Genomic DNA, 27,178 nt, shown 5'->3' with positions numbered 1-27,178 from the left:
AGAGATGAGTGCTGGGAAGGGGAAGTAGGGAAGAGTGAGGAATTCTGCTTTATCATATCTGTATGTAGGTGTCACCAGCATTGGGCTGTTATTTAGAAGCGTGAGGAGTATGGACTGAGAATTAACTTCTTGAGGACAACCAGTCTTAGCATTGTTTTGTTAGGTGACTTTTGAGCTGGCTCAGGATGGGTGGTAAAAGTCCTTGTGTTTTCTTCCTGCATTCCTGCCCTGCCTGTTTATTACCTGCTGGTTCCACAGGCGTTCCTGACTTGGATTTTCGTGTGGCGACATCTCTCGGGTCAGAGCAAGAGGCTTGGCTGGGCTTGTGTGTGCCCTGAGCCTGTGTACACCGCAAACCCTACACCCCTGAATGCCTGCAAATGCGCAGGACCTCAGTGTGAGCAGGGAAGTACTGATCCTTCCATTTGGCAGAGCATGGAAATGCAACCCCAAGAGTTAAATCTCAGAAGGAAGGTGTGAAGTGGAAAAGCAGCACCATTTTTTGCCTCCTTTTCTTTGCAGGCTAAAGATAAGCCAATGCTTGTGTGTGCATATGCAGTGTCCAGGGTCTGTGAAGTGTCAGACCCAGGGTGCCAGATTGTCTTTCTTTCTACCAGCACGTTTCTGCTTTAATTTGGGAGATGTGGTGGGAACCGACAGCATCTTGTTTCTGACCATCTTGCTGCTGGTATCCTGGCTCTGCGTGAGACGCCAACTCCTGCAGGGGCTAAATCAGCACTGACACAGCACCAGGAGCTGCTCTTGGGTCAGGAGCTGTGTAAGGTGCCTTTGGCACCAGGCTGGGAGGTGCCAACCCTTTTGTTGGGCAATTAAACCATGCCATAAACACTTTAGTTCAGCGAGGGAGGGGCAGGAGGGACTCCTGCTCATTGCCTTCTTCCTTGTCTGATTTCACATTTCTCATGTCACCCTGGAATCCTTTGGTAGTGATCCAGAACCTTGCTGTGAACCAGAGCTATTTAGATGCCTTTTAATGAGATTGAGGAACTGGGGACTTTTAAAAGGGTATTGGCCTGATTTGCATGCCATTCCTTTGCATTGTGATAGCTTCCAAAATCTGTTTAATCTTATTCATAAAAGCATAGAATAATAGAATCACAGAATGGTTTGGGTTGGAAGGGACCTTAAAGCTCATCCAGTTCCAACCCCTGCCACAGGCAGGGACACCTTCCACTAGCGCAGGTTGCTCCAAGTCCCTGTGTCCAACCTGGCCTTGAACACTGCCAGGGATGGGGCAGCCATAGATGTGACAATCACATCTATTTTGCATCAAAGAGATGCATGGCTTCCAAAGAAGCCATTAAATCCTGGACAGGTTGTTGAGTGTGTTTAATTTCCTGCTTTTTGGATATGTGAGGCAGGGATTCTCTTACAGATGAGTGCAGGCAGAGCTGTTCCACCAGAAATCCAGAACTGCCACCTGCTGCCTTTGGTTGTACAAGAGTTCTCCAGGCTCTCAGTTTATTGCAGGGTAATCCTGTTCTTCAACCCAGTCACACACCACCTCATGTGCCTTCTCTGCAGTGAGTTAACTCCTTTGTAACAGCAGAGAGAGCTCTGCAGTGGCAAATCTGGGTTATACCAGATTCAACCATGCATTACTCCAGCTGAAGAACAGAAACAAAAAGGTGATAACCTGTCTCTCTGGGAAAAGGGGATTTGGTTTGCCTTAGTGCATCTCAGAAGGGAAATATAATGAGGTTATCAGGGCCCCCTGAGGAGCATTGCTGTGCTACCTCTGCACAGCACTGCAGCAGCATCCCTGCGCTCCATCTCCAAACCACCACTGTTTTTAGCTGTGGAGTGCTGCCATATAGCCAAAATGACCCTTCACTGCATGGGTTTTAGCAGAGCAGTGAATGAATGGGCTGTGAGCTTTGTGCAGCAGCAGCACTTTCCACAACCATTTAGAGCAGAGTATGAGCAGTGCAAAGCTGCTGCCTGATGCTGTCGAGAGCACACAAATTCATTAATATAGTTCTAGATTAAGAAAAGAAATCATAGGACCAGCTAAAGGAATACTCTATATTTAAGGTGTAATCTCTCATTTTGCAGCACTAAATCCTTTGGGGCTCACCTTTCTCAGCAGATGTAGGGATTTTTCTTTCGTATCTCTGGGTATTAAAGGTTTTTTCCCTAATGGTAAGTAAAATGTTTTCCTAAGGAGCAGGTACTGTATGCACATGAAGGCAGATCACATATAAAATAGTCTTATGTAGAGTATAAGAACAAAATGCAACTAGTAAAAGTGATTGTTACAAGTAGCTGTGCACAAAGATGTGTCGTAGAATCACAGCACAAGAGGATGGAAGGGACCTCAAGGATCATCTGGTCCAACCTTTCTAGGCAAAGCATGACCCAGACTAGTGTGTTACCCTGTCCATGTGAATCTTAACAGCATCCAGCATAGGGGAATCTGCCACTTCCCTAGGGAAGTTATCCCAGTGGCTGGTTGTTCTCATTGGGAAGTATTTTCCTCTTGTGTCCAGTTGGAATCTCCCCAGCAGTAACTTGTACCCATTGCCCCTTGTCTTTTCCTTGTGACTCCTGGGAAGGAGAGAGTCTTGGTCATCTTTGTAGCCACCCTTTAAATACTGGAACAGATGAATTCCTGGATGAATGATGAATTCCTGTATCCCAGAAAGCATGAAACAGCTCTGCCTGCACTCTTCCTTAAGAGAATCCCTGCCTAGCATAACCCATTTAGGTAAATTCAGAGTACTCAATAACCTGTCCAGGATTTATTGGGACATTTTGGAAGTCATGCATCTCTGAGGCTCCTCCTCTGAGTTGTTGTCAAAGTGAACTCTCCCATGGGTGGTGATGGCTGAAAAAGACCTGGAACTGGGAATTCTGCACCCTCTGTTTGCTCCCCTGTGGGTGAGACCCTGGGCAGTGATCTGCGTTGCCCTGCAGCCCTGCCTCTGAATGGGAAGTGAACCTGCCAAGAATGATCTCCTGGTCTATAATCTCCTTTTCCATGGTATCCTCTCCCTTCTGGAGCTAGATGGCTTCTGTTCAGCACCCTCTGCTTGGGTTTTGCATAGCTCTCTGGGTTTGTCTTAGTCTCCTGTAGTTACTGTCCTTGGTGGAGTTGATTTAGCCACTATTGCAGTGTAGGCAAGTCACTGAAACTTGAATTACCCAGACACAAGAGTCTTTCTCCACTAATGTCCTGTAATTATGGCCTGTGGGCATCTGTATCCTCAGTCGCAGTGCTAGAAATGTTAATGGGAAAAGCATCCTTAGTAAACAGAGAGAGATGTGTGAAGTCCTTGGAGCCTCATGTTCTCAAACAGGATTTGCCTTGTTCTGGGGGTCAGCTTGGGGGCTGATGTGGAGACAGAAGGATAAATGGAGAAGATGGGTTTGTTTCTGCTCTTAGGCATATAAAAGCTTGATGTTTTGTTCCGCCTTGCTTTATTTCGCATCTTAAATATGGCTTTTGTTTGCCCTGTTTGCCTTCTGCCATGGCATGCAGACAGACCCAGAGTAATGTAGAGGAGAAGGTCGTGTTCAGCTCAAAGGTCCCCTTTGTAGGTCTCCCTGGTGACAGGGTTTATGTTCAACTTGATAGCATTTCTGAGTGTAATGCAGATAGGGTTTGAATGCTGCAAGAGAGGAGTGTGAAAACTTCAGGGGCTGTTGCAGGCACCACAAGGCAGAACTATATTGATTTAGGAGGAAATCCCAAGGAGGAAATAGTTCTTGTCAACGGATTACTTGAAGTTATGGTTATGCTACTCTTGCAGGCGTCTATAAATTACACTGCCAAACAGTTGGCATCTGCCACTGTCACAGTGCTGTAGGTCATCCTTCCCCTTGCATTTAGGCTGATGCTGAAGTGACTTAGCTGCCATGCAGAGAGTGAGGGAGCATTTGGGAGTCAGGAGGAAGGCAGATTGTGCTTGAGAGGCCTAACATGGAGAGGAAACAGGGGAAACAGTGTGGAGCGAGTGGGGGAGCAGTGCCCAGCTCCCTGGCAAGCAGGTACTGAGGCACCACGTACAGGAAGGAGTAGGAGGCTCCTGGCCAAAAGAGGGTGCCCAGGAATGATACCGTGAGTTGAACTATCACTTACTCCATGATTTCATGTGCTAAATATTCTTTTCACACTGGAATTCTGGACTTGCTTGAACTCTGTCTCCAAGTTGCTGTCTTTCCTTGCTTAGTTCATGTGGAGGTGTTATCTACTGAACCAGAGGGGAGGTCATGTTGATTTGGGGGAGATTTTCCTGCCTCATAACTTGCCTGCAGTGCAGCATTTGAGGAGTTTAAGTTGGAATTAGCTGACATTTGCCTACTCTCCCAGGAATTCAGGAGTCTTTGAAGAACAGCCCATCTATGTGGGCTGAAGGTAGTGAGCTCGGGGGATAATGGATTCTCTCTGGAAACCTCTGTGCTGATCCCTAAAACCAGGAGGGAAGGTTTGACATTGCTTACTGTCACTGGGGACTTCTTTTTTGCCCCTGTCTTTCTTCTACTGGGTAGTTTGAGCTCAGGGTAACTGAAGATAGATTGAAGTCTAATGAGGAAGACAAAAAAGATTGATTTTTTTCTTTACTTTACAGAAAAGGCCACAGATGGGTCTCTGCAGAGCGAAGACTGGACACTGAACATGGAGATCTGTGACATTATCAATGAGACAGAAGAAGGGTATGTGCTGCTTCAGCAAGCTTTGAAAGATTCATGACCGTGATCTTCATCCAGTTGCACTCAGCATGGGAGGAGTGAGTCTGGGGGCAGATGCTCATAGTGTGAGCAACCTGGTCTAGTGGAAGGTGTCCCTGTCTGTGGCAAGGGGCTGGAACTGCATGAGCTTTTAGGTCCCTTCCAGCCCAAACCATTCTATGATGAATGTGGTTGCATGGATTGCTTGGTTCTCCTTAGCCGTTTCAGAAAGCTGCTGTATGATGCAGCACTTTGTGGTCAGCCTTTGCTTGGCAGGAAAAACACATTGTTAGAGAGAGTTCTGAGCTTATTATGCTTTTGGGGTTCTTGTTTTCAGTAGCTGTATCTCTTTGCAGCGCTGTTAATTCCAGACATTTGCATGGAGACCTTTGCTGATACTCTTCCCTCAGCACCAGCAAAGCTGTGCTCCTTGCAGAACTGGTCACTGGTCTTCCACCCTAGACCTTTGAGTAGCTGACAGTCTTTCCTGCTTGATCAGCATCCTGCCTTTTTGGAGGCCTCAGATGTTGCTTTGGTTGTGACTTCTGTGATATCTTCTCTTCTACATGACCCTAGTTGGTAGTTAAGCAATCTGAAGTTAACAGCTATGCTTATGTGCAGCTGGAAATGGGAAAGGATTCCTTTCCCCACAATATATGCCATGTGAAAAGCATGCCTGAGCTGGTGTGTTCCTCCTTCAGCCCCAAGGATGCCATTCGAGCGCTGAAGAAGAGGCTGAATGGAAACAAGAACTACAGAGAGGTCATGCTGGCGCTGACGGTGAGTGGGGGCAGGCTGGAATGCCTCGAAAGGGCAGAACCCTTCTCTTTTGTCCTTTTGCTTTCCCTGGCAACCTCTTCAATATACACACTATTTGCTTTAACAGCCACTGCTCTGCCCTTTTCTTCTCTCCAATTGCTTCCTCTCCTCCTTGGGGACTGTTCCTGGCAGCTTTGCATAGCGTTTTTCTGACTCAATTGATTCCTGGGTTTTTTCAGGGCTCTTACTCATCCCAAGTACTGACTGAGGAAAGTTAAAGTAGCCCAAATGGGTCTGTGTACCCTTTGGGGCTTCCCCTTCTCCTCTCGTCACCCTGTGTCCAGCTGTTTCTCCACTCCAACAGCTACAGGCATATCCGCAAGTGAGAATGATGAACTCACCAGATTTTCAGCTTCATAAGGAGCTGATGCACAATTTCCCTTGTGAATGGATCCCTGTAGGAGCCTCACACTCATTTCTGCTGATCTAATTTCACTCAATAAAGTGTAAATTACATTCTGAGCATTTAGGCAGCGCTGGGAAGGTGTGAGGTATTTTGCCAGTGACCTTTCCTGCTGATGGCTTTTGCCAGGGGGTTGCTGAGCAGCACGGCACTCCTGAATGCGCACTGCTGGGCAGGCTCTGCTGCAGCAGTAACTACATGGAGTTAACGCTGCTGTGGGTAGGGGACCTGTGTGATTCTATCACAGAGCTCTTGTTACGTCTCCCTGACAAAGCATAGCTGTACTTTCAGTCTTCTTGCCCTTTCCTCTCCTGGATTGTCATTTTGACAGATTACCAAAGCCCAAGCCATGAGCTTATCCATTGTGCAGGGAAGAGGGAAATTCATCAGGAACGAGTGCGTGTCATCATGGCTGATGAAAGTAGCTGAAGTAGGGGAGTAATTACAGCCTCCTCAGCTACAGAGTCGCAGTGGTTATTAGGCATGGCTGTAAGAAGTGACGCATTGGATTTATCTCCATGCTAATCATGTTCTTCAGAGGAAAAACCAACAGCTGTTCTTCCATGGCAGTTGAATGGCAAGTGGAAGGTGCCTAAAGCTAGGTTGCAGGGGGAAAATGTGTCAAAGTCTAACCTGTCAGAGCATTCACAAGGGAGTGTTTTGAATGAGTGAAGATCATTCACCTGAATTCCCACCTCTAAAACATGGCTTATAGCTCAGAGCAACTGGGCCCAGCTGTGTTCTGGCTACATAGACAGTGGTGAAGTGCCACAGCACGGTGATATCTCACTGTGACAGGATGTCCTCCGTCTTACCTGCTCTTGATGTGATGCTGTGTACTTAGCTGCACAGCTGTGCAGGTTGAGAAGTTCTGCTTTGAAGAGGAAGAAGCTTTATGTTTCTTTGCCTTGAAAAGAAGGTAGATCACAGAAGTGGCCAATATGTTAATGGGGAGTGAAGTACATCTGAATGTGTGTGTAAAGAGGAAGCTTTCTGGTAGAACTGGAGAAGAATTATGCCTATAAGTATAATTTCTCCTCTATCTTCTTTAGCTCCCTTCAAAAGCTTTAAAAAGGGGGAAAACCCCCCAAAATCAGAAACCAAGCACATAGTTGCTGTGTGTGTGATCAAGCTTTGCACCAACAATGAATGTTTTTCCTCTGTGTTCGTAGGTGTTGGAGACCTGTGTGAAGAACTGCGGCCATCGCTTTCATGTCTTGGTGGCAAACCGCGACTTCATCGATGGTGTTCTGGTGAAGATCATCTCGCCCAAGAATAACCCCCCCACTATTGTCCAGGATAAAGTATTAGCCCTGATTCAGGTACACAGCTCCCATACATTGCTGCCTGAAATAAGGACTGTCTGCTTGCTGTCATCATTAGAAATGTGGCAAGGTCTTTATATGTAAAGACAATATATCCAGATTGGCAGGGAAGGGCAGAAGCGCACATACATAGATCCCTCATTGAGGGAGGAGTGTCTTGGTTCTGATTAGAGAACTCTAAAGCGAGAGGAGTTCATAAAAGGTAAATGGAGAGATTGGCAACTTAACAGTCGCATCTAGACGATGGAGGCTTGCTTCATGTCCTCTTAAGGCTGGGAAATCTTAGAGGATTGTGTTTTTGCTGTCAGTTGTGGAACCTTTCTGTGTGTGTTCCCCTGAGCGTAAAATGGAGTCGTTTCCCTCCATTAGAAAGCATTCTGAATCCCTTTTCATGATGGTTATAGAAAAGTAAATGACCATATAGGAGTTAAAATGGGTTCTGCTGTCTTTTCTCTGGTTATTGTGCAGTGAAAGTGCACTGTCAGATCCTTGCCTGCAGTGGGGAAGTTCAGACAGAGGCCTGTCTGCCACTTCTCCTTCTGTGCAGCATAACAATAAACAGCCATGTTAATTCCACAACCCATTAGCAACACATGAGGGAACATTGGTGCCTGCCTGGAGGAAATCTGACAATTATAGGAAGCTTTATCACTAAGCTTCTACAGACTATTGCATACACCAGGGACTAAAAGATGCTGTGTATTTAAAATGATATAAACCTGCTGCAGTGTTTCTTGTGGGAAGGTATTCACAAATGCACAGCATAGTTTTTCCAATGTACTTCTGATTTTTGTGGCAAAGCATGCAGTTGAATTTCTGCTGGGTTATTTGTTATTTGGATACCCAGATAGGGCATCGTTGGAGCATGACAATGTAAATAAGTGATTTCCAAGCAGGAAATAGGCTGAGAGGCAGAATTAGGTGGGTGTTGCATTGGGGTCTGTTTGTCCTTTTATTTCTGGTCTCTCATCTCAAGGCTTTCTAAAGAAATGGCACAAAATTAATGATCATTAAAAGCAATTCTTGTGCATCTTACTGAGCCCTTGGGTGTCTGCCTGTTTTAGTGGGGGAGCTGATGCATGCAGTGACCAGGAGATGAGGTTAAATCCTGCCCCATAAAGAGGAACTGCACATGTTTCCCTGCTGTTTGCTCTGTTAGTGTTTTAAAGAATGCTGGTTATGCTGCATCCTGGATTTAAGTGGGTTCCCAGTCATCAATGTGACTGAGATTCAAGTGTTTGTAACATTACCAAAAAGCCCCAGTTATTGTCTGTGTGTTAAACAGGGCTTTATCTGTGTAGACTCAGTGCAGTAGAGCTAAAAGCCTCACTATGGGCACTAAATAGCTTTTGGTATAACAAGCCTGTGAATGATGGAAGCTGCCTGTGGATGGGTTCTGTTAGTGTCTCTAACTGGAGGTGGTGGGACTTTGTTTTCCAGATTGCCTGACAAGTTAGGAAAAGTGATTGCAGTCACTCATCCCGGGTGCCCTGTGGACGCACACCCCCAAAATACCCTTAGCTCAGACTTTGCTCCTCAGAGCTCCAGCCCCGTTTCAGGGGCCTGATCTCCTCTCTGCTCTGCTCCCCTGACATAATGTTTATCCCCTTCTTTTACAATTTGATATCAGGGAATTAATAAGAACAGAAATGAGCGGATCCACAGCACGCACTTGTACAAACAGCGTGTCTCCAGCCATGCAGCTCTTGTGTTCCTGGGCCTTTCCATAGCAAGGGTAGATAAACTGTCATCCAATTCCTCATCTAGAGACCTGACTGTTTTGAGATGTTGACCATCTTGTGTTTCACTTTCTCAACCCATTTGCCAATGTACATGAATTAGCATGTATTAGATGCTGCTTATTCAGCCTTCTTCACCTTGCTAAAAGGCCTTGGATAGATTCCTTATTGCTGTACCTCTGTTAAGAACTTGAGTATCACCTCAGAGTTCCACCTTACTGCCTGTAGCTGAGCACTGTCATCAAAGATGAAATGTGGGGAGACTTTTGAGGGTACCTGTGTTAATTTTTCCAGTGTCAAACCAAACACCTTTTGCCTTGGGATGGTCAGTGATTTGAGGGTCAGATTTGCAGTGGTATTTATTGAACTTGTTTTGGCACACTGACGTGCCAAGTGAGATTTATACAGCCGCATCCTTAAATATCTACCCCTGATAGTCTGGCCTAAAGTCTTAGAAGGTCTGAATTCAATCTTATCTCCGTCATATGCGTGTTTGGACAATGGGAAGTCTCCTAAGCTCTGTGTGTAGCTCCTTATCTGCAAACTAAAGCTAATATTACTGTTGCCTGGTTGAATTATAAGCTGTCTAGGACAGGGATTGTCTTACAATGTGTGTAGACAGCACTTAGGACAATAGTGCCCAGACCTGCTCGTGACCTCTGAGAGACACCCTAAAGTAGATAATGCTCCCAGTGCAGGCGAGGAAGAATACAAATGACAGTGTCTCCTTTCTCCAGGGAAGAGAGCTGCAGGAGAGAGAATACATTAAACAGGTAGAGTGCAAATGAAGCGAGTTCACTGTCATTTGTGCCTGCAATGAAATCTATAGGAAGGCAGGGAAAGAGAGGACACATCAGTGCATCCTCCTGGACAAACAAAGCTCATTAAAAGTAGGGTGCAGCAACCCAGTGTACTCTCGACTCTAAGTTTCATGTGAATGATTACTGACTAAAGCATCCCTTGCCTAACATTTTTCCCTCTTACTTGCAAATAGAGTTGAAGTGGGGGACGCATTATGTAGAAGCATCACTCAGATGACTTCTTATGTAAATTGAAAATGCAGAGAGAGTGCCAGGGTAGAGTTACTCTTGCAGTCAATATCTCCATCAGAATTAGGGATGGCTTGGAAGGTCAGCTCCAAGGAAACAGAATGGCTCTTTGCAGTCACTGCTGTTTTCTCTGGCTCAAGTAGTGCTGTTTGGACATGCACTGCAGCAGAACACTTGATGCACTTAATTTACCCTTAACAAAGCTGAGAAGCAAACCCAGAATTATTAGCTTGCGACTGATAATGGATTGTCTCCTAGGCACATAGAGTAGGAAATACTCTTTCTTAGAATTGAACTGGATTGGACTAGAATTCCTATTCCTAGATATTAATATTATTTCTTTCCTTGCCTTGCTATCTTTGATTTCTCTCCTCCTAAATAGAAAAAGTGGTTAAATACAGCTTTTAAAGTAAAAATAGTCCAAAGAACTGGTGCAAAAGCGATGACTAAATGAATTAAGTTCAGAGCCCACACACGCGTCTCGCAGCAGTTCTGGATCCAGAACTGATACTCTGCCTCACATATGTGGGGGTTTGTGGACTGCTTCGTTTTGAGTTGAGTCATAATATTGCAATTTTTCCTTCCTCTCCATTTGTAATACCTGGCTAATTTCCAGCTCAAGTGAAAGGGGGGAGAGGCTTTCAAGGTATCATGCTCCTAGCTGCTCTGTGAGTATGGGAGGCTGGCTAGGGAAGAGGAGCACTTAGTACTCCCACTGAAGGAAAAGCTCCAATGTCAATCCAAGTCTCTTTAGACACCAGAGAATTCATGCAGGAGAGATGATACGACTCTGCTTTAAACCTGTTCTTTCTGACACACTGGGGTGTCTGAGTGTTGGCTATGCTCTGTAAGAAACCAGGCTTCGTTATCTCTCATGAGACTCTATGTTTCACATTATAAGAACCTCAAACTACCTTTTTGAATCTAAATTTGGTCCAGCTGAAATACTGAAGAAAACTTGACAGCTCTGATTTGCATTTCACACCAAATGAGGATGTTCCATAAGGTGAGTATTGACCTCAGATTATTGGATAATGTTATGAATTCTGCTTAGATCTATTTAATCGTTCACATCAGACTGTTCCTGGTGAGTCATTGGCCATAGAAGATGCAAGAAAAGGTCAGCGTGCAGTCACACAGCAGAGGAGATTGGAAGAGGCTTTCATTTGCATTTACAGATTCTGATGATGTCAGGGGCTAGACATAGCCACTGGGTTCCTATTTATGTTTGAATGAAATGTGTACGTGACTGTCTTAATATTTGCAGGATCTTTTAGACCAGATCTAATGGTTACAGCTTCCCTTTGAAGCTGAAATACATGAAAGCTTTTATAGTCAGTATCTGAGGTCAGGGTGGAGCTGGAACTTTGTTTGGAAGGTTTATGGATAATCCCTCCTGTTTTCCAGGCTTGGGCTGATGCCTTTCGAAGTAGCCCTGATTTAACTGGAGTAGTGCATATTTATGAAGAGCTCAAGAGGAAAGGCATCGAGTTTCCCATGGCAGATCTTGATGCTCTGTCTCCAATACACACACCACAGAGGGTAAGCTGCAGCTTTGCAATGCCAGGGGTATTTTCCCAAAATGTCTAAATAATTGGAAAATTTCTCTTCTTTCCCTTCCTGTTTTGCCAAATTTGGCTCATTTACTCACTCCTGAAAGGACTCTTTCAATAGTCAAAGGTTATGCAGGAGAAGCATAATACAGCTGCGTTTGACAGGCTGATGAGCTAATGGTATCTCCTCCCTTGAGTCAAACATCGGTCTGAGATGAGAAAAGGGTTTGGAGAGGTTTGTACATCTCTTTTGTACCACAAAACCACCAGACAAATGCAGCTAATTTGCTCAGAGAGATTCCAGCGGGATGTATGGTTGTGGTTTTCCTTCTTTTGCTCCAAAATATGGTTGTTTCTCCTGGTGATAACCCTCAACCGAGGCCAGCCCGGCTTCTAAAGATGTACAGATTCAGAATATCTCCCTGATCCTATGGTAATGTGAGATCTTTGCACTCTGAAAAGTTGGGTCTGGAAAGTTAACAGGAGTGCTGTTAGGAAGTAACTTAATGATCACAGGTGTTCTGATTAGTCACTCCGAAAGCTGAAGTTAATGAATCTTTGAAGTGGTAAATGCAAGTGATCAAGGACTGAAAGATTACAATTCTTGTGTCAAGATTAATTACAGTCACTGTCTACACATCATGTTTTATAAGCAACTCCGGGTTTAAAATGATTTGTAATTATTTCTCTTTGGCTCTTGTTTCTATTTTGCTTCTCACTTGTAAAGCTGAATTGACTTAAATCCAGGTGGGTTGGGTTGAAAAAGTACAGGCACGGGGGTTTGTTGCAACTGCCTGTTTATGGGCTGGCCTTCCAGTCTCTTCTTGAAGCTCTACTGACCTTTTCCACAAGGTGCAATTATGTTCTATATTTGAGCATAGTTGGCCTGAGGTTGCTGACAAAGCAAGTGCTGTCACAATTCAGCTTTTGAACTCCTGTCTTTCTGATGTGGCAGAGTGTCCCTGAAGTTGATCCTGCAGCAAATATGCACAATTCCCAGCCTCAGCAAAGGATGAGCACCAGTTCTTATTCGTCATCTTCTCCGACAGCGTATTCTCCTCAGGCCCCAGCGTTGAATGTGACTGGTCCCATCACTGCTAATTCCGAACAGGTATCGGGATGATGATTCTTTTGAGTGAGACTCTCAGCAGATCAAATTAGAAACCAGTCTGCAGAGGAACCTTCATTTTAACTCTTTTGACTTTGATTGCCTCCTAGTTTGGGTTCTACTTAGTAAACTTTCCTCCTTTTATACTGTGAAATCTAGGCTTTCAGTTGGGATGTGTGGCTAATGGCAGCAGTTACAAAACCTCCCAGTCTGATATACCACTCCACTCAGCAGTTGTGCTGTAGGTTAGCAGTTATTCTTCTTATCCCCCTCTCCTTTAAAGGCACAGAATGTCTTGCAGAGGCAGGAAGTCTAATGGGAGTTAAGTCTGCATCCATAAGACCCTTGCAAATTCCCTGATATAGGATTTCCTTTTCCCTCCGCAAAAATAACTTCAGAGCCCAAGATCCTGCTCAAAGTTGCGTATCTTTCCCCCTACCTGAATGAAGTACTACAAACAGGGTCTGGTTTTAGCTGATTTCTGTTGCTTCCCTTCCTTACAAACATAGCACATCTGGGGCTGTAATGACAATGAGTAGCTCGACAAAGTTATCTTTGTTTTCTGTTGCATTTCTGTAACTCTCCTCTGGGTAAACTTCTCATCTTTACAGTTTTTCCCCAGCTATAATGTCTGGAGCCTCAGATATGGAGTCAGAGGTATCCCAAAGTCAGTTAATGAGGGTGATCTGCTTAAACCAAATGATTAAACCAGTGTTTTGCTGTCTTTTTACTCCAATTCAGATTGCCCGGCTGCGCAGCGAGCTGGATATCGTCCGTGGGAACACAAAAGTGATGTCTGAAATGCTGACAGAGATGGTACCTGGGCAAGAGGATTCCTCAGACCTTGAGTTACTCCAGGTAAGAGTTTCCTAGGAAATATGATCCTGATCTTTCTGTGTTTGATTTGGGGTGTGTTTTCTATTGCAGTTTACTTCACTGCCTTGGTTTGCCTGGTTCACATAATGAATGTGGGCTGTGCTTGACTCTGCTTAGACTCATCACTTGATGTTCTTCATTTGTTAAAGCTTCCGGTGACAAGGATTTCCTAACTACCCTTGGAATTTGGTCCAGGGCTTTCTTTGTGTAGCTAGAAATCCTTCCCAGTGTTGAATATCAGGTCTCCTTTACCAGAAAACAGCTTAGAATTACCCTAAGCCCTGGAAGCCCTGAACATTTCTACTTCTCTTACATCTTCTATCATCACTCACAGTGTCAAAACATTCCAAGTCACTATGCAGGAAAAAGACACTCCGTGTTTCCAGCTGGACTAAACATTACCCAAGGGTCTGTGGATTCTCTGCCACTTGAAGTCTTACATATGAACTAAGTGCCTTTCCAGAAGATGTGCTGCAGCTTCTCCTGAAGGTAGTGTCTTAAGACACGTGTTTGGATGAAGCTTCATGCTGTCCAAAGGGTCGGCTGGGGAATCAGATGGATTTCTTCAGTGAAAAGGCTCAATCCAGTGCAGCATTTAGCATCTCAGGAGGAAAAACAGTATAAACTGAGCTCATGTCTCAGGCTTTATACATGTTTCCCTACGCCAGTGGTAGTGGGATGGTCTTTTGGCTGAGGAAAGTAATGCGGTACCACGTGCAACACAGATGAGGAATACTGCGAGCTAGCATTCCAGCTGCTGCCCTTACCATGGTATTTGCTTTTCCATAGCTTCAGAAATAGGCTTCTGTTTTGAGCCTCCGGCAGGGAGGATGGGCTCCCACAGCAGTACATTTGGAGGAAGGCAGGGAATTGCTCTCTGCGATACATCAGTGTTTGAACTCCATCCAAAAACTGGTCTCTCCCATGCAGCGGCATTGTGTGTATGTCTTAGAGCCATGATGGCAGCTGATGAGAGGCTTTGCAATAAAGAGCCTTTCAGTTACTGCCCATTTGGGTTGGGCTGCTCAAAACAAAAGAAGCTTCCAGGAAACCATGACAGACAGCAGCACAGAACAGTTTGCTTACATTCAGGAACAGCTCCTAACATCTTGACAGCGTAACCTTACAGCATAGCTTTAAGGTGAAAGACCTTGATCATAAAACGGGGTGACAGCAAGGATTCTTTATTCCAACTGCTTCCCTCCTTTGACTGAAATCGTTCTAAATCTGAATCACAGAGCTGGGGAGGACCTGGTTTTGCTACCAAAGGCTGGTTAGTCTTTTGAAAGCCATAAGCCGGGTGCTGCAAGCGAGGAGTCCTTGCTTTGAGGTTTATATAGCCCTCTCCTCCTTAAATAATTCCTGACATTTTCTCCTACAATCAAATGTAAACAGCTTGCTGGAGAGCCAGCTCTGAGCAGAATAGATAGGTACCATCAGCCCACTCGGAAAGGCAGCAAACAAACCTCTGAAATGTCACAATCTGCTTCGCCAAGTGATGGGATCAAAACTGACATTGGAGAACACATTCCTCAAGCTGTTAAGGCAGCTGGATTGCACTAGGTGAAATTTATCCAGAGCTTAGGATGTCAGACCAAGGAAGGAAAACAAACACGTTTTTGCTTTCATCCCCAAGGTTGTGTACCAACAAGTCAGCCTTGGTTAGGGCTGCGTTTGTGCTGTGAAGAGAGGCTGGGAGGGGGTAGAAGGTGACAGAGGGACATGCTTCAGTTGGAATGTCAGTGCTTATTGAAGTAAAACCGTGGGCCTAATCAGTGGTGCTGTGCCATATGGCGCGTTCCTTCTTGTAGTTCCTCCTCAACAGACCAGTTTTGATCTTTGGTCTTGAGGACTTTCAGGAGTAAAGAATTCTGCTGAGTGCTCCTGCCCCTCTACTCTGCTCTTGTGAGACCTCACCTGGAGCATTGTGTGCAGTTCTGGTGTCCTCAACATAAAAAGGACATGGAACTGTTGGAACAAGTCCAGAGGAGGCCACGAGGACGATCAGGGGACTGGAGCACCTCCTGTATGAAGACAGGCTGAGAAAGTTGGGGCTGTTCAGCCTGGAGAAGAGAAGGCTGCGTGGAGACCTCAGAGCAGCCTTCCAGTATCTGAAGGGGGCTACAAGGATGCTGGGGAGGGACTCTTCATCAGGGACTGTAGTGACAGGACAAGGGGTAAGGGGTTAAAACTTAAACAGGGGAAGTTTAGATTGGATGTAAGGAGGAAGTTCTTTACTGTAAGGCTGTTGAGGCACTGGAATGGGTTGCGCAGGGAAGCTGTGAATGCTCCATCCCTGGCGGTGTTCAAGGCCAGGTTGGACAGAGCCTTGGGTGCCATGGTTTAGCGTGAGGTGTCCCTGCCCATGGCAGGGGGGTTGGAACTGGATGATCTGAAGGTCCTTTCCAGCCCGAACTATTCTATGATTCTGTGATTTGTGGTGGAAGAGGTGTCCTGGAAGCAGGAGAACTCATGGTTTAGGCAAACTCAAATCTACATTTCTTGGCATGAGAGACTTCTGAAATAAACACCCTTGCTATAGATCCTTTAACATTTTCTTCTGAAACTCCCCACTGCCCCTTTACAGTCTCTTCTCTGGGGACTTGCTCAGTTGAAGGGAACGTTTCTGTGTGTAGTTCAGCAATGAAGTGTGTGCGGAGGCCTCATCTTTTCATGCTCCTGCTCCTTGCTTTGTGTTCACCCTCATGTTCTCAGCAGTTGGTAGGTTCTCTGGCCCCAACACTCAGGGCTACTACAAGTGACTTTCCCTACTTGTCCATCTTTCAGTTTCTAAGGATGCTATTGCCAAAAAAAAACGCAGATTGAATTTTCCTTGAAAGCTCTCTTCTGGAAAGCTGTTGTATTAACATGTTTTATTCTTAAACCCCATCACTAAAATACAGATATTTATTTCCTGAAGTGCTCAGAGTTCAAGAAGAATCAGGATGTTGAATTGTAAATAGGCTCTCAAGGTTTTATGCCATCGGCTCTTGAAGGGTGTTTGATTAGATGTGCTTTTGGGTGACATTTAATCATGCAAAGATAAACTTGTCTCAGTGTTTCTCAGCTGGGGGACATGTTTGGCTGTGAACACAGCTTATTGCTAGCTGTTAATCAGAATGTGTGTGCACAATGCGTTGCTCCTAGGAGCTGAACCGGACCTGTAGAGCGATGCAGCAGAGAATTGTGGAGCTTATCTCACGAGTGTCCAATGAAGAAGTCACAGAGGAGCTGCTGCATGTGAATGATGATTTAAATAACGTTTTTCTCCGATATGAAAGGTGGGCACCTTTTCCAGCAACTATTTACATTCAGTCTGGGTTTTCACTGTGTGTGAAATAGGTCAGTTGACAAGAGCTGCCCAATGGGGCCAGTGGTCCAATATAACAGAATGCAGAGAACCAAGCCACAGAAGACATTTACAAAGTCCTTTCATGGTAAAATTCCTATTTCAGTTGTTTCCTTTAATACTGTGATTTGGGCTTTTTGTCCTGGCTGATGAATTTCTGTGGGGTGTATCCATGAGATCCAAGGCAACCTTGTGCAAAACTCTGAACTAGCAGAGACTTGAGTCTGCAAGTCCCTGTTGTGCAGTGCTGTGCAGATGTAGGGATGTGGGACCCAAAACAGCACAGCCACAGTCACTAATTCTGCTTGCTAGCTTGGGATCTGCACAAATGCTTGTGCTGCTTAGGGAGGCTCCCTGTCTTCTGATCTCTGAGCTTTCTAGTTCCAGTGCTGGTGCAAGGGGAGCTGTCTGAGGTGGGCCTGACCTTCATGCATGTAAGGGTTTAGGTTTTAAGTTAACACTTAAAATCTCAGAGAAAAGATTGGGCAGAGCTGGGGTTTTGAAGAGCTGGGCTGCAGGAATCATCCCCATGGGTCACAGGACTTGGGACATGTTAGACAAAGGCGCTGTCAGCCACATCTGCTGCAGTAGGTGACACGTGATGGAGCAGGCTTGGGAAAGTTTAATCTTCCCCTTAATGACAGGCCTGGGGTGTGAGGCACTAAAGAGCACCCTTTGTTCCTGGCTCTTAGCACAGGGCTTTGTTTCTGAAGCCTTTAAAAAGAAATGAGACTCTAGATCTGTGATGCTGTGCTGTCACGGCGAAGGCTGGAGAGGAGACTTCAGTGGCCTCGATTTTTGTCTTTGATTTAGTTGCTCAGAGGAGATCAGGGCAAACTTTGCAACAAATGCTGGCTTTTCAAGTGAAATGATGTGTGTTTCATGCATGGGCATGATTCTACGAGTGGCAAAGTGTAACTGTCACTAAGGCTTAGTCTGTTCACCCTTATTCTCCTCCATCTGTGCCTTTGCTGACTGGGGCTAATGTGTTTGTAGTCATTATACACTGAAAGGTGAGCTGAGTGATGCTAGCAAGCTGTTTGTGCTGGAATAGCTGCACTGGTCTGAATGTTTCCATAAATCCCAGTTCCTCCTCTGCTATTCCAATGGCTCCACATTCGTCACGCTGATTTCCAGTCTGGGTACCAAGCTCTGTCAGTGACTCAAGCAGGAGCTCTGGCCTTCACTGGGGAAGCTTTGGATGTAAACCAATGTGTGGTTCATAAGCCTTTTGGTGAGAAGTATGAGGTGGGAGGTGTCTCAGGTCTCCAGCTAAGGGAGCTGGATTTCCAGTAATAGTAGACACCCACGGTTTCCTAAAATTGAAAATTGGGCTTCAGTTTGGTTTTGCTGCCTTTGAAGTCTGCATTTCCCTCTGTTACATCAAGAAAAGGTTTTAGTTTGCTTGAGATTCCCTGTTGTATTTTGTCCATCTGGGAGAAAGCCCACAGGATTATATTAATACCATGTTTTTAGTGGAAAGAGAGGTTGCATGTGAAACTGCTTTTAAATGAGGGAAAAGTCGAATGCCTTAGAGTCATCATGATGCTCTTCCTGGTAAGGAAGGAGATTGAAATGGCCTCAGACAGGCCTTGGGAAGAGGCAGTTCTGCTTTTTGACTTCATGAAAGTTGGGGTCAGCAGCCCCAAATGCCCATCTGGCTGGGGAGAAGGAGTAGAGGAGAGACCAGATCTTGCCTTTCTTCTTCCCCTAAGTAGTATGAGGATTTTCATGCAGCATCATTACTTTTCCTTCTTGGAAAGGACCAACCTATCTGCATGTAGGTTTTGACAGGCTTTGACCTAGGCTTTTAAGAAGTGAATCTGCTCATTATTGTTCCTCTTGCCATGTGCTGCCTGGGCAGGGCTGTGCCCTAACCTGCATATGGCTTCTCATTTACATCGATTGCAGCAAGAGGGAGCTGTTAAGTGGGAGTCAGCCTTGCTGCCGTGCTCAGCTTATTTAGCAGGGAGCATCAATCTTGCTGCAGTTCCTTCTGTCCCTTGGCTAACAGAATAGGCTGTCATGAAGCACTTAATGGAAGAAAAACAACCCAAACAACCCAAACCGAAGACAAATCCTACAGTGTTTTTCAGCCATGTGTGTGCAGCAAGATGAGATCAGTCAGTTTAATATCCCCATTTGCCAAGAATGCAGCTTCTGCATCTATCCTCCCTTTGTCCTGCCCTCAAGTTAACGCTTCCAGGCTTCCTTCTTAAACCAGCAAAAGCAGAGTTCAGTGTGGTGGTTTTGTTAAACTCGTGTTTTTCACTGTTTATTGATGGTTTTGATAATCCATGTTGGCTTTTTGTTGTTTTCTGAACAGATTTGAGCGCTACAGATCGGGACGTTCAACACAAAATGCCAGCAATGGAGTAAGTACCTAACTCCATTTATTATATCAGCAGTTACACCATACTAATATCACTGGGATCAGACCTTTTACCTCTCCAGCCTTCTCTTCTGCCTGTAGTGGTGAAGTGGATACAGGGAAAAGAGCCTAAGGGTGTGCAAACCACAAGTGACATCCTTTAGCTCAGGAAGCCCCTCCACTAAAACATCTGTGTTTACAGTCCTCCGTGGGTTTTCTTTCCTCTAACTTTTATGGGTGCTTTTGAGTCCATGTGGACTTTAGGCTTTCATAATGCCCTTAAGTAGTGAGTTCCACAGATTCACTATGCATTGTTTTGTATTTGTGTGAGTATTTTTAATAACTGTTTTGCTTACATTTGATCACTGTGTCTTATAATGCCACTGTGCAGGTTAATTTTCTTAATGCTACTCATAAGTTTAGGAACTTCTCCTTTTTCAGCAGCCTCTTTCCAAGCTGAAGAATTACAGTTCTTATTCATTCAATGTTCAAGATCTGAGTTTCTGATGCATTCTTATGTGTCACTATTACATTTACTGTTCTGCCACCTTCTAACCATTTCCTCTGTTTGCTTTGCCTGTTTGATGGCTGTTCCACTGCAGACTGATGCAAACTCCAGCACTGGCTCTGCATGGTAACTTCAGCCACAGCAAGAAGTTTTGCTTCTGAAAGCAGTATGTACCTAAAGTGGAGGATGGCAGCAAACTCAGTTTGACTTAGATATGTTGCTGGCCTGGTCCTAAAAGAGGTGGAGAACACAGAGATACCAACTAAAGCTGAAGAGATATTGATGACCTCCAGGAGAGTTTCTGGCTGTGCTGAGCAGTCAAACTGAGGGGTTTTTTTGGTGGCTGACCCTCCTTGTTCTGCATTTACCACTGTAGTATCCAAGAGACTGGTCCATTTGGCAGTGTGCAAGGAAGCACCCATTATGTTTTGGTCTTGCACTGCAAGAAGAACCCTCTGCCATGTGCAGATTGCTTTGTTTCTCATGTCCCAACAGGTACTGAATGAGGTGACAGAAGATAACTTAATAGATCTGGGTCCTGGCTCTCCAGCTGTAGTGAGCCCAATGGTTGGAAACTCGGCTCCCCCGTCTTCACTTTCTTCACAGCTTGCAGGGCTTGGTGAGTACCTGTTCTGAAGAGTGCTGATGAACACCAGGCTCAAGGCATGGACTTTTCCAAACCTAACAGGTCTATGGGTCTTGACCATCATGTGCAGGCTGCTGGGCAATCCATGTGTGTGATTGCAGGAGCAAGTCTGGCAGTTGCTGAGGTCCCTGTGACCAATGTGAACACCCAGTGCAAACCCTTATTGTGAATGTTCTTGATTCCTTTCCTACAAATGATACTTGAAATCTTTGGGTGAAAGGCTTCATGAAACCATTAAGTGTTTTACATTAAATCAGACCAAAGATTGCTTGATAGGATCACTTGATTTGACTGAAGGTTCTCCACCTCTTTCAGCACTGCATCAATATCCTATCACTTGCCTTGAAACTGTTGGTTTCGCAGTCAGTAGTTGAGAGAACATTGTGGCAAGACTAATACCCATGCCCAAAATCTTAGACCATGTTAGTGAATGGGATGGGCCTATTCAGGATGGGATGGGCAGCAGATGCTGTGGTGCTTCCAGGCGGAATAAGACAGTCTCTACATTTGTCTTTTAAGGGCTGCATGATTAGCAGCCTCCAGCCTCTTCTGGACAGAACTTGAGTGCTGCAACTGTAAACTAGATGGTACCTATAGCTGTCTGTGTTGTTAATGACATCCTGTGTACCCTCTACAGTCATGGCAGTGGGGCTTGTATATGGTTTGCTGCTTCACTGCTTTCCTTTCTGTGCTTCTTGTTGCAGACTTGGGTACAAACAGCGTCAGCAGCACACTCAGCTCTCTCCAGCACTCCAATCCTCGTGATGACTTCGACATGTTTGCACAGACAAGAGGCAGTTCCTTGGCTGAGCAGCGAAAGAAGTATGTGGAGTTTGTCTTTAGCACTGTTTGAGTCATGGGGTTGCTGTTTTCTAAGGGCATAAATCTGAAGCTTCTTGACTTTGTTCCAGAGGGAAAAAAGTAGTTTTGGTTTATGTTTTTGTGCTTCTCATCCAATTCTTATCCTGTTGGTCATTATTAGGATGAGCAAGTGGAGAAGTTCCTGCTGCTGTGGGCAGAACAGGCCAGCTGAGAAATGTTATTTGACTGTCACAGTTAATGAGCTCACTGGAAACCTGGAAATGTACTTGCCTTTATTTCTGCAGATGCTTCCTCTCATAAAGGCTTGTCATCCCATCCACCCAGCCAGTGCTTGAGATACAGGAGCATAAGGGTCCTTCACCTGAAGGTCATGGATATGCTTTGGTGACTGAATTACTGTCATCAAGGGCTTGGAAACAGAATTACCATCCAGTTAAAGTCTCCCTTTGGCCCAGCAGTCAGGCTCTTGCAGGCTGTCAAAGGCAGTGCAGCTTGCCTGGCTGCCATGCTATTCCTAATTTGTTTATATGCATGGGGCTTGCATCTCCAGAGCTGCAAAGCTGGCACTTTCAAGGGCATTTAACAGGTCACATTATTTTAATGTGAAATAAATCTATGCACTTAGGAAGAAATACTTTGATCCCTGTCAAGTGAGATTCAGTAAAAGACACACCTGGGTATTTTTTTTTCAGGTATTATTTCTTTGCCTCCTGGTTTCAGGTTCTAGAGGATGTAGTAGCTACGAGCAGTTAGAACATCATCAATATCTTGTCTCAAACTAAGAGCTGTTGTTAAATAGCTTAGCTCAGACCTTAGCACATTGGCTGAAACATACCAGCTTGAGCCAGCAAATCTATCAGGATCTTTTATTTGCAGTTCTCAATATAGCTATTGGTCCTGCCTCAGCTGTAATATCCGTGTTGAGAAGACATGCTCTGCTGTAGAGGCGTGCGTTACCACTGGAGATTTCAGGCTGAGAGCCCTAATGTGTAGTCAGAAAGGGGATGCATTGCAGAGAGATCTAATAGAGGTCCCTCTGTCTCTTGTGCTAAATGAAGCACAAAACTAGTCTTCCCACACTGCACCTCTATCTCATTCTGCAAGCTAATGGAACAAGGAGCACATATCAGTCCCTGATTTCACAAGGGAGGATTGCTATATCTTCCTTGGGTTGTACGCTGTATAAATGGAGCAGCAGCAAGGCAGGGAAGATGTGAGTGTGACTTGCTGTGCTGTGTAGGTGAGAGCCTCTGCGTGCTGTGTTCAGAGCCTGGGAGAAGCCAGCAGGCTGGAGGAGGAAGGGCTCCTCCTGCTCAGACATGCAGCTCCTCCCAGGGGCTGATTTATGGGCAGGTCTTAGCGTTTGCTTCAGCTCATGGCTCACCACTGTGCTCTGAGAAATGATGCTCTTGCCTCTGTCACCTGACTGTGACATGTCCCTTTTGCATAGCAGTTGAAGAAGCAAATAGTGCATTTATTTTGTATGCTTCACTGTAGTTCCTTAGTTATTTCATCTGCCTTCGAGCCCTCCTCTCCTGCCTCCCCCCCATGCATGTACCAAGGTCAGGCTTCCAGATGTCATATCCAGAGCTTTGCAAAACGTAATCTGTAATCTGGCTTCCTTTCATAGTCTTCTGCGAGCTCTTGGACATGCTTATGGTGCCTCATAACCTATTTGCCTTCCTTTCATAATGCTGGTCTTACTCTTTTTGCTTCAACATGCTTATTGAAACTGATGGATGGTCTTTATACAGCGCACGCTCCTCCTCTTGGAATACACTTCGTATGTTTGAAGTCTTGTTAAGAAAAAGAGCATGCTTTCTGATTTCCAGGGGTGTAAATCAGAGTAGCAAGTGCATTCCTCATGGGTGACTGCTGGACTTCCTTCTGTTTCTATGGTCTGTTCCTTTCTTGCAGCGTGACATATGAGGATCCACAGGCTGTCAAAGGACTAGCGTCTGCCCTGGATGTTCGAAAACAGAACACAGGAGGGGTAGGTTGTTGCTCTGTGTTTCGTTATCTGGAGCCGTGCATGGAATCCAAGCTGTAGGCAGCTGCTTTTGACTGAGACTTCTCATTCTGTATTCCAACAACATGCTAGCGCTGGCTATTTTGAAATTGATATCTAGGAGCAAGTACTTGCGCAGTAATGATCTCTAAAGAGCTGCTACTTAGCACACCAGCCTAAAAGAGATCATAATCAGAGTGGGTAAATTCTCCTGTGTTCTTGCAGCTTGCCCGCGGGGCTTCAGCTCTTTGACTGGAATCACTGCTGAAAAGAATAAGTGGGGAATGTCTTGCGAGCACTGGTGTGAATTTGGTTTGGTTTTCCTTATGAAAGTTGATGCAGTCTTAATCTATTAGACTTTGCTCTAAGTGCATGGATACAAGAACAAGTTACAGGGAGAGACTTAATGCTTCACATGCCTTGCTATAAGTGCCCTTGCATGCAGTCTGTTCTGTCTGTTCCAAGGTAGGATCCTGCTCTCTTGTGTGGGCAGAGGAGGCCTGTGTGCTGTCACCTCCCAGCAGCTGATGCTAGAAACGTGTTTGAGAGACTGAGCTTGGCCAGCTTTGCCTGTGCGCCTTGGTGAAGGCAGAAGTGAAAAGAGCTTTCAAATCATCCCTCCACCCCTTCCTACCACCCTGCTTTTTAAACCTGCCCTGCTCTTTTGTTACTCGGCTGTCAGTTTGGAGATGATGGAACGAGGTCAAAGCCTTTTCCAGCCTGTGCTGACCACTAGGGAGCACGGCAGAGCCAGTGTAGCGCACACACCTCCCTCCATGGAGAGTTGCCTCCCCATGCCTAGGCTGATCCCGCCCCAGTTCTTTCCTAAGTTGAAATGGGAGCGCTCAGGACAGCTGGCATGCCTGGCAGCCTGTGCTCTGAGCCAGGGGGGAATTTGCTTTGGGAGCCAGCTGGGGTCAGATCCCAGCTGCCTGCCTGCCTGGGCCATAGTTCAATGGCGGCAGGGCTTCAGCAATGATTCCTTATGGAGCATCCCCCCCCCGCCTCCCCCAAATCCAGCTGCTTGTTCCTGTCCCTGTCCTGCTGCAGAAAGGATAATTTATAACCCAGGTCAGCCCCATGACCAGTTTCAAGCTCAGCCCCACAAAAACTCATAGCAGCAGCGAGGGGGGAAAAAGGGAAGCATGGGAAGGCAGAAGTACATTAAGGTAGGGATGAGAGGGGAATTCCTGAAGCCAGTGTGACAACCCAAGCCCTCAGTGTCACTGTGCTGAGTTATTGGCAGGACCTGGGAAAGGATTTGAGCTTCTCCTCTTTGTTCCTGGAAAAGCAAAGGGGCCTGCATTTAGCTACTGGTCAAGGGGCTGTATTCCCCTTGGTGGCCACGGGGTCGTGTCCTTAGTTATTAACACTTTTGTTCTCAGCCAGTTCTGCTTGAGGCCCTGATGGGACGTGTCATTCACACCAGCTCTGCCCCGAGTGGTGTCAGTTCAAAGGGCTGTGTCTGAGCTAATCTGATGGTCAGAGTATTTTCTGAGGCAGAGGCTTTATGGGCTGCAGAACTTTAGGCTCTGAGGTGTTGCAGAGCCTTCCAGCCCCTTTTCAAAGGTCCTGCTGACTGCATCATGTCATCAGAATCGCTTGTTTTGAAACGCAGCCCTTCGTGGGTAAACACTGCTTCGTGTCAAGCGTTTGTGAGGCTTGTGGGTGTCTCTTCTGCAAGGAAATTAAACCCTCCTCAAGTTATGTGTGTCAAAACCCCCTGGCAGCGCTCAGTAACCAAACGACACGCATTCATTTGGGTAGAGAGCTAATTTAAGAGCAGCTCTAGGGAGGAGCCAAGAGGTTCACAACACATTCTTCACACATGTCTTGTTCCAGGGGTAAAACCCAGCACATCCGACGTTCCTAATGCAGCCGTTCTCAGAATGGTCTGCAGGGAGATGGCTGCTCACGTGGCATGAGCTGGCTTCTCATATGATTTAGCAGCTGGAAACGAGAGGAGCTAAAAATAACAGTTTTCTTAATATTGCTTTTCCATGTTGGGAATTGCTTTCGTTGCCACGGAGCGGTTGCGTGATCACGATTGGGAGGAGAGGTGGCCAAGAAACAATCCTCTGGTGTTACCCAGAGAGGAGATGAAGCTGGAGTGGTTTTGTCGTGTCCCCCCCCTTCTTTTGCAGCACATGTACTGCAATGAGATGTAAAAGGTTACAGCTGATTCTCCATTATGTGTGGAATGGGGGCACCGTGGGTATGAGTGTTGTACATAACCACACCAGTGGCTCTGCTGAGCTGGCCTGGTTCTGCCAGGGCTGGTGGGCTGGAATCACTGTGCTCTGTCCCAGGCCAGCCCCTCTGGAGCTCAGATGACTCTGCACCCATGCCCTGGCACAGAGATGAGATGCTGAATGACACTGAACCATCTTGGGAGTCTCTGTGTTGCTGTGCCATGCAGTCTGCAACTGAACATAGTCCTTTTAACCTCTGCTGCTCCTCAAGAGGGGCACTTTGAAAGGTTGCCAGAGCACTGCAGCAAACTGCTTTACTTACCCTCCTGCTCAGCACCAACAGTAGAGCTGTCACACTTCGAGTTTGGGGCAGAGTGTGTCTGCTGAGATCAAGCAGGTAACTAGGGTGTGCTGCAACTCCCAGCTTCATAAACAGGGGAAACTCCACAGTGTGTTTCCAGTAAGTCTGATTTTAGTAGGTCGGGTAGCCTGTATCTTCCTTCTAAGATGACAAACATCAGCCTCACTACTAGTCAGTGGCATTGGGTTTTAATATCGGTGGGGAGGAAGTGCTCAAATACCATGAGCTGTCTGTAGGAAGTGCAGAGGTCAGGGGAGGCCTGTCCCTCCACAGAGCGGACAGGGAGCAGAGGGGGATGCATCTCTGTCTGTGTGTGACGTGGATGTGAAGTTTTCAACTTGCTGCTGTTCTGTTACTTTATAATGGGTTGTTGCTGTGGTTTCTTTCTTTATGGACCTTTCTGTTCTCAACACAGAGGAGAGGTAAAGGTGGGAACTCAGACATGGAGCCCATAGACAAGTGGCTAATTACACAAGGAATGGTGAGGACTTCACCAGTGAAGCGATTCCTATTGCCCACCCCAGCCCCTTCACCTAGAATAACCATCCTCCATTCACCTCCTGTCCTGCCCTACTGAACCGCTTGAAATCAGACAGTACAAGGAGTTTATTTCCTACCTACATCATTTCCTGGGGCAAAGGGAAAGATTTGCACCAATTCCTGGTTTATACAGGCCTGTAACCAACTGAATCATCTGTAGGATCCCCCATTGCCTTTGGAAGAAGCCTGGGGATCCATTTGGTTCCTTATACTGTCTTGATTTATTTATGCAGTATCCACTTTTCGAGGGATAAACACAAGTCTCCTGGATCTTGTCCATAAAGAGCACACTTCTTATGTGTCTTTAAAGCAGCCTTTTCTGGTAGTGCTTAAGTATGTGGTCTGGAATAAACATATGGAAGCTGTAGGATCATACCTATTGGAATGAATAATGCAGGGATAGTTCTGTATGAAAGGAATGGGAGAGCTGCTCCCCACTGTTGACTTCTTGCACCCCACTGCCATTGGGATTCAGACTCCAAAAGGTACAAGAGTGTTTCTGGCTTTCAGGACTTAATTCCCATGTCTAGTGATGCCAGTGCTCTGATAAAATCAGGCTTCTGAACATCACTGAATCTCTGCACATGTTGACCTTGTTTGAAGTTGTCCTTCATCAACAGGCTTGCAGAGAGCAGTTCAAAAGCCTGCTTTAAGTGCAGAAGTCAGAGGTAGGTAAAAAATAGCCTCAGCTATGCCTTAAAGCCAAGTTCTAAGAGCAGTTTTGTGTTTTTGGATGCCATAATCCATCATCTGAAGTGTTGTTTAAGATTAGTACCAATGATGTGACTGTACAAACACCCTCTGAAGCAGTCCTGGC

General features: G+C 45.8%; 2 protein-coding genes across 4 annotated transcripts in view; both read left to right on the top strand.

Moving 5' to 3' along the window:
• TOM1L2 (target of myb1 like 2 membrane trafficking protein) overlaps positions 1 to 27,178 on the top strand; it is a 51,863-nt gene that overhangs the window by 14,857 nt on the left and 9,828 nt on the right. For 2 of the 3 annotated variants that reach the window (XM_062618993.1, XM_062618992.1), the window contains exons 2-12: positions 4,593 to 4,677; positions 5,394 to 5,472; positions 7,087 to 7,236; positions 11,435 to 11,569; positions 12,536 to 12,691; positions 13,430 to 13,546; positions 16,712 to 16,845; positions 19,240 to 19,288; positions 20,288 to 20,411; positions 21,143 to 21,260; positions 23,178 to 23,253. In XM_062618993.1, the coding sequence (XP_062474977.1) occupies positions 4,593 to 4,677; positions 5,394 to 5,472; positions 7,087 to 7,236; positions 11,435 to 11,569; positions 12,536 to 12,691; positions 13,430 to 13,546; positions 16,712 to 16,845; positions 19,240 to 19,288; positions 20,288 to 20,411; positions 21,143 to 21,260; positions 23,178 to 23,253 (1,223 nt within the window). Of the gene's footprint in view, positions 1 to 4,592; positions 4,678 to 5,393; positions 5,473 to 7,086; positions 7,237 to 11,434; positions 11,570 to 12,535; positions 12,692 to 13,429; positions 13,547 to 16,711; positions 16,846 to 19,239; positions 19,289 to 20,287; positions 20,412 to 21,142; positions 21,261 to 23,177; positions 23,254 to 26,236; positions 26,303 to 27,178 lie in introns of all 3 variants that reach the window. The other variant, XM_062618991.1, reaches the window with a different exon arrangement.
• Positions 1 to 27,178, top strand: part of FLII (FLII actin remodeling protein) — a 167,263-nt gene that overhangs the window by 131,290 nt on the left and 8,795 nt on the right. The gene's annotated exons all lie outside the window — the stretch shown is intronic.

Source organism: Pezoporus occidentalis, unplaced genomic scaffold, assembly GCF_034315485.1.
Source record: "Pezoporus occidentalis ecotype Australia unplaced genomic scaffold, CSIRO_AGI_Poc_V1 ctg208, whole genome shotgun sequence".
Taxonomy (NCBI): Eukaryota; Metazoa; Chordata; class Aves; order Psittaciformes; family Psittacidae; genus Pezoporus; species Pezoporus occidentalis.
Note: the sequence above shows the minus strand (reverse complement) of the source record. Positions and strands in the feature narration are given on the sequence as shown.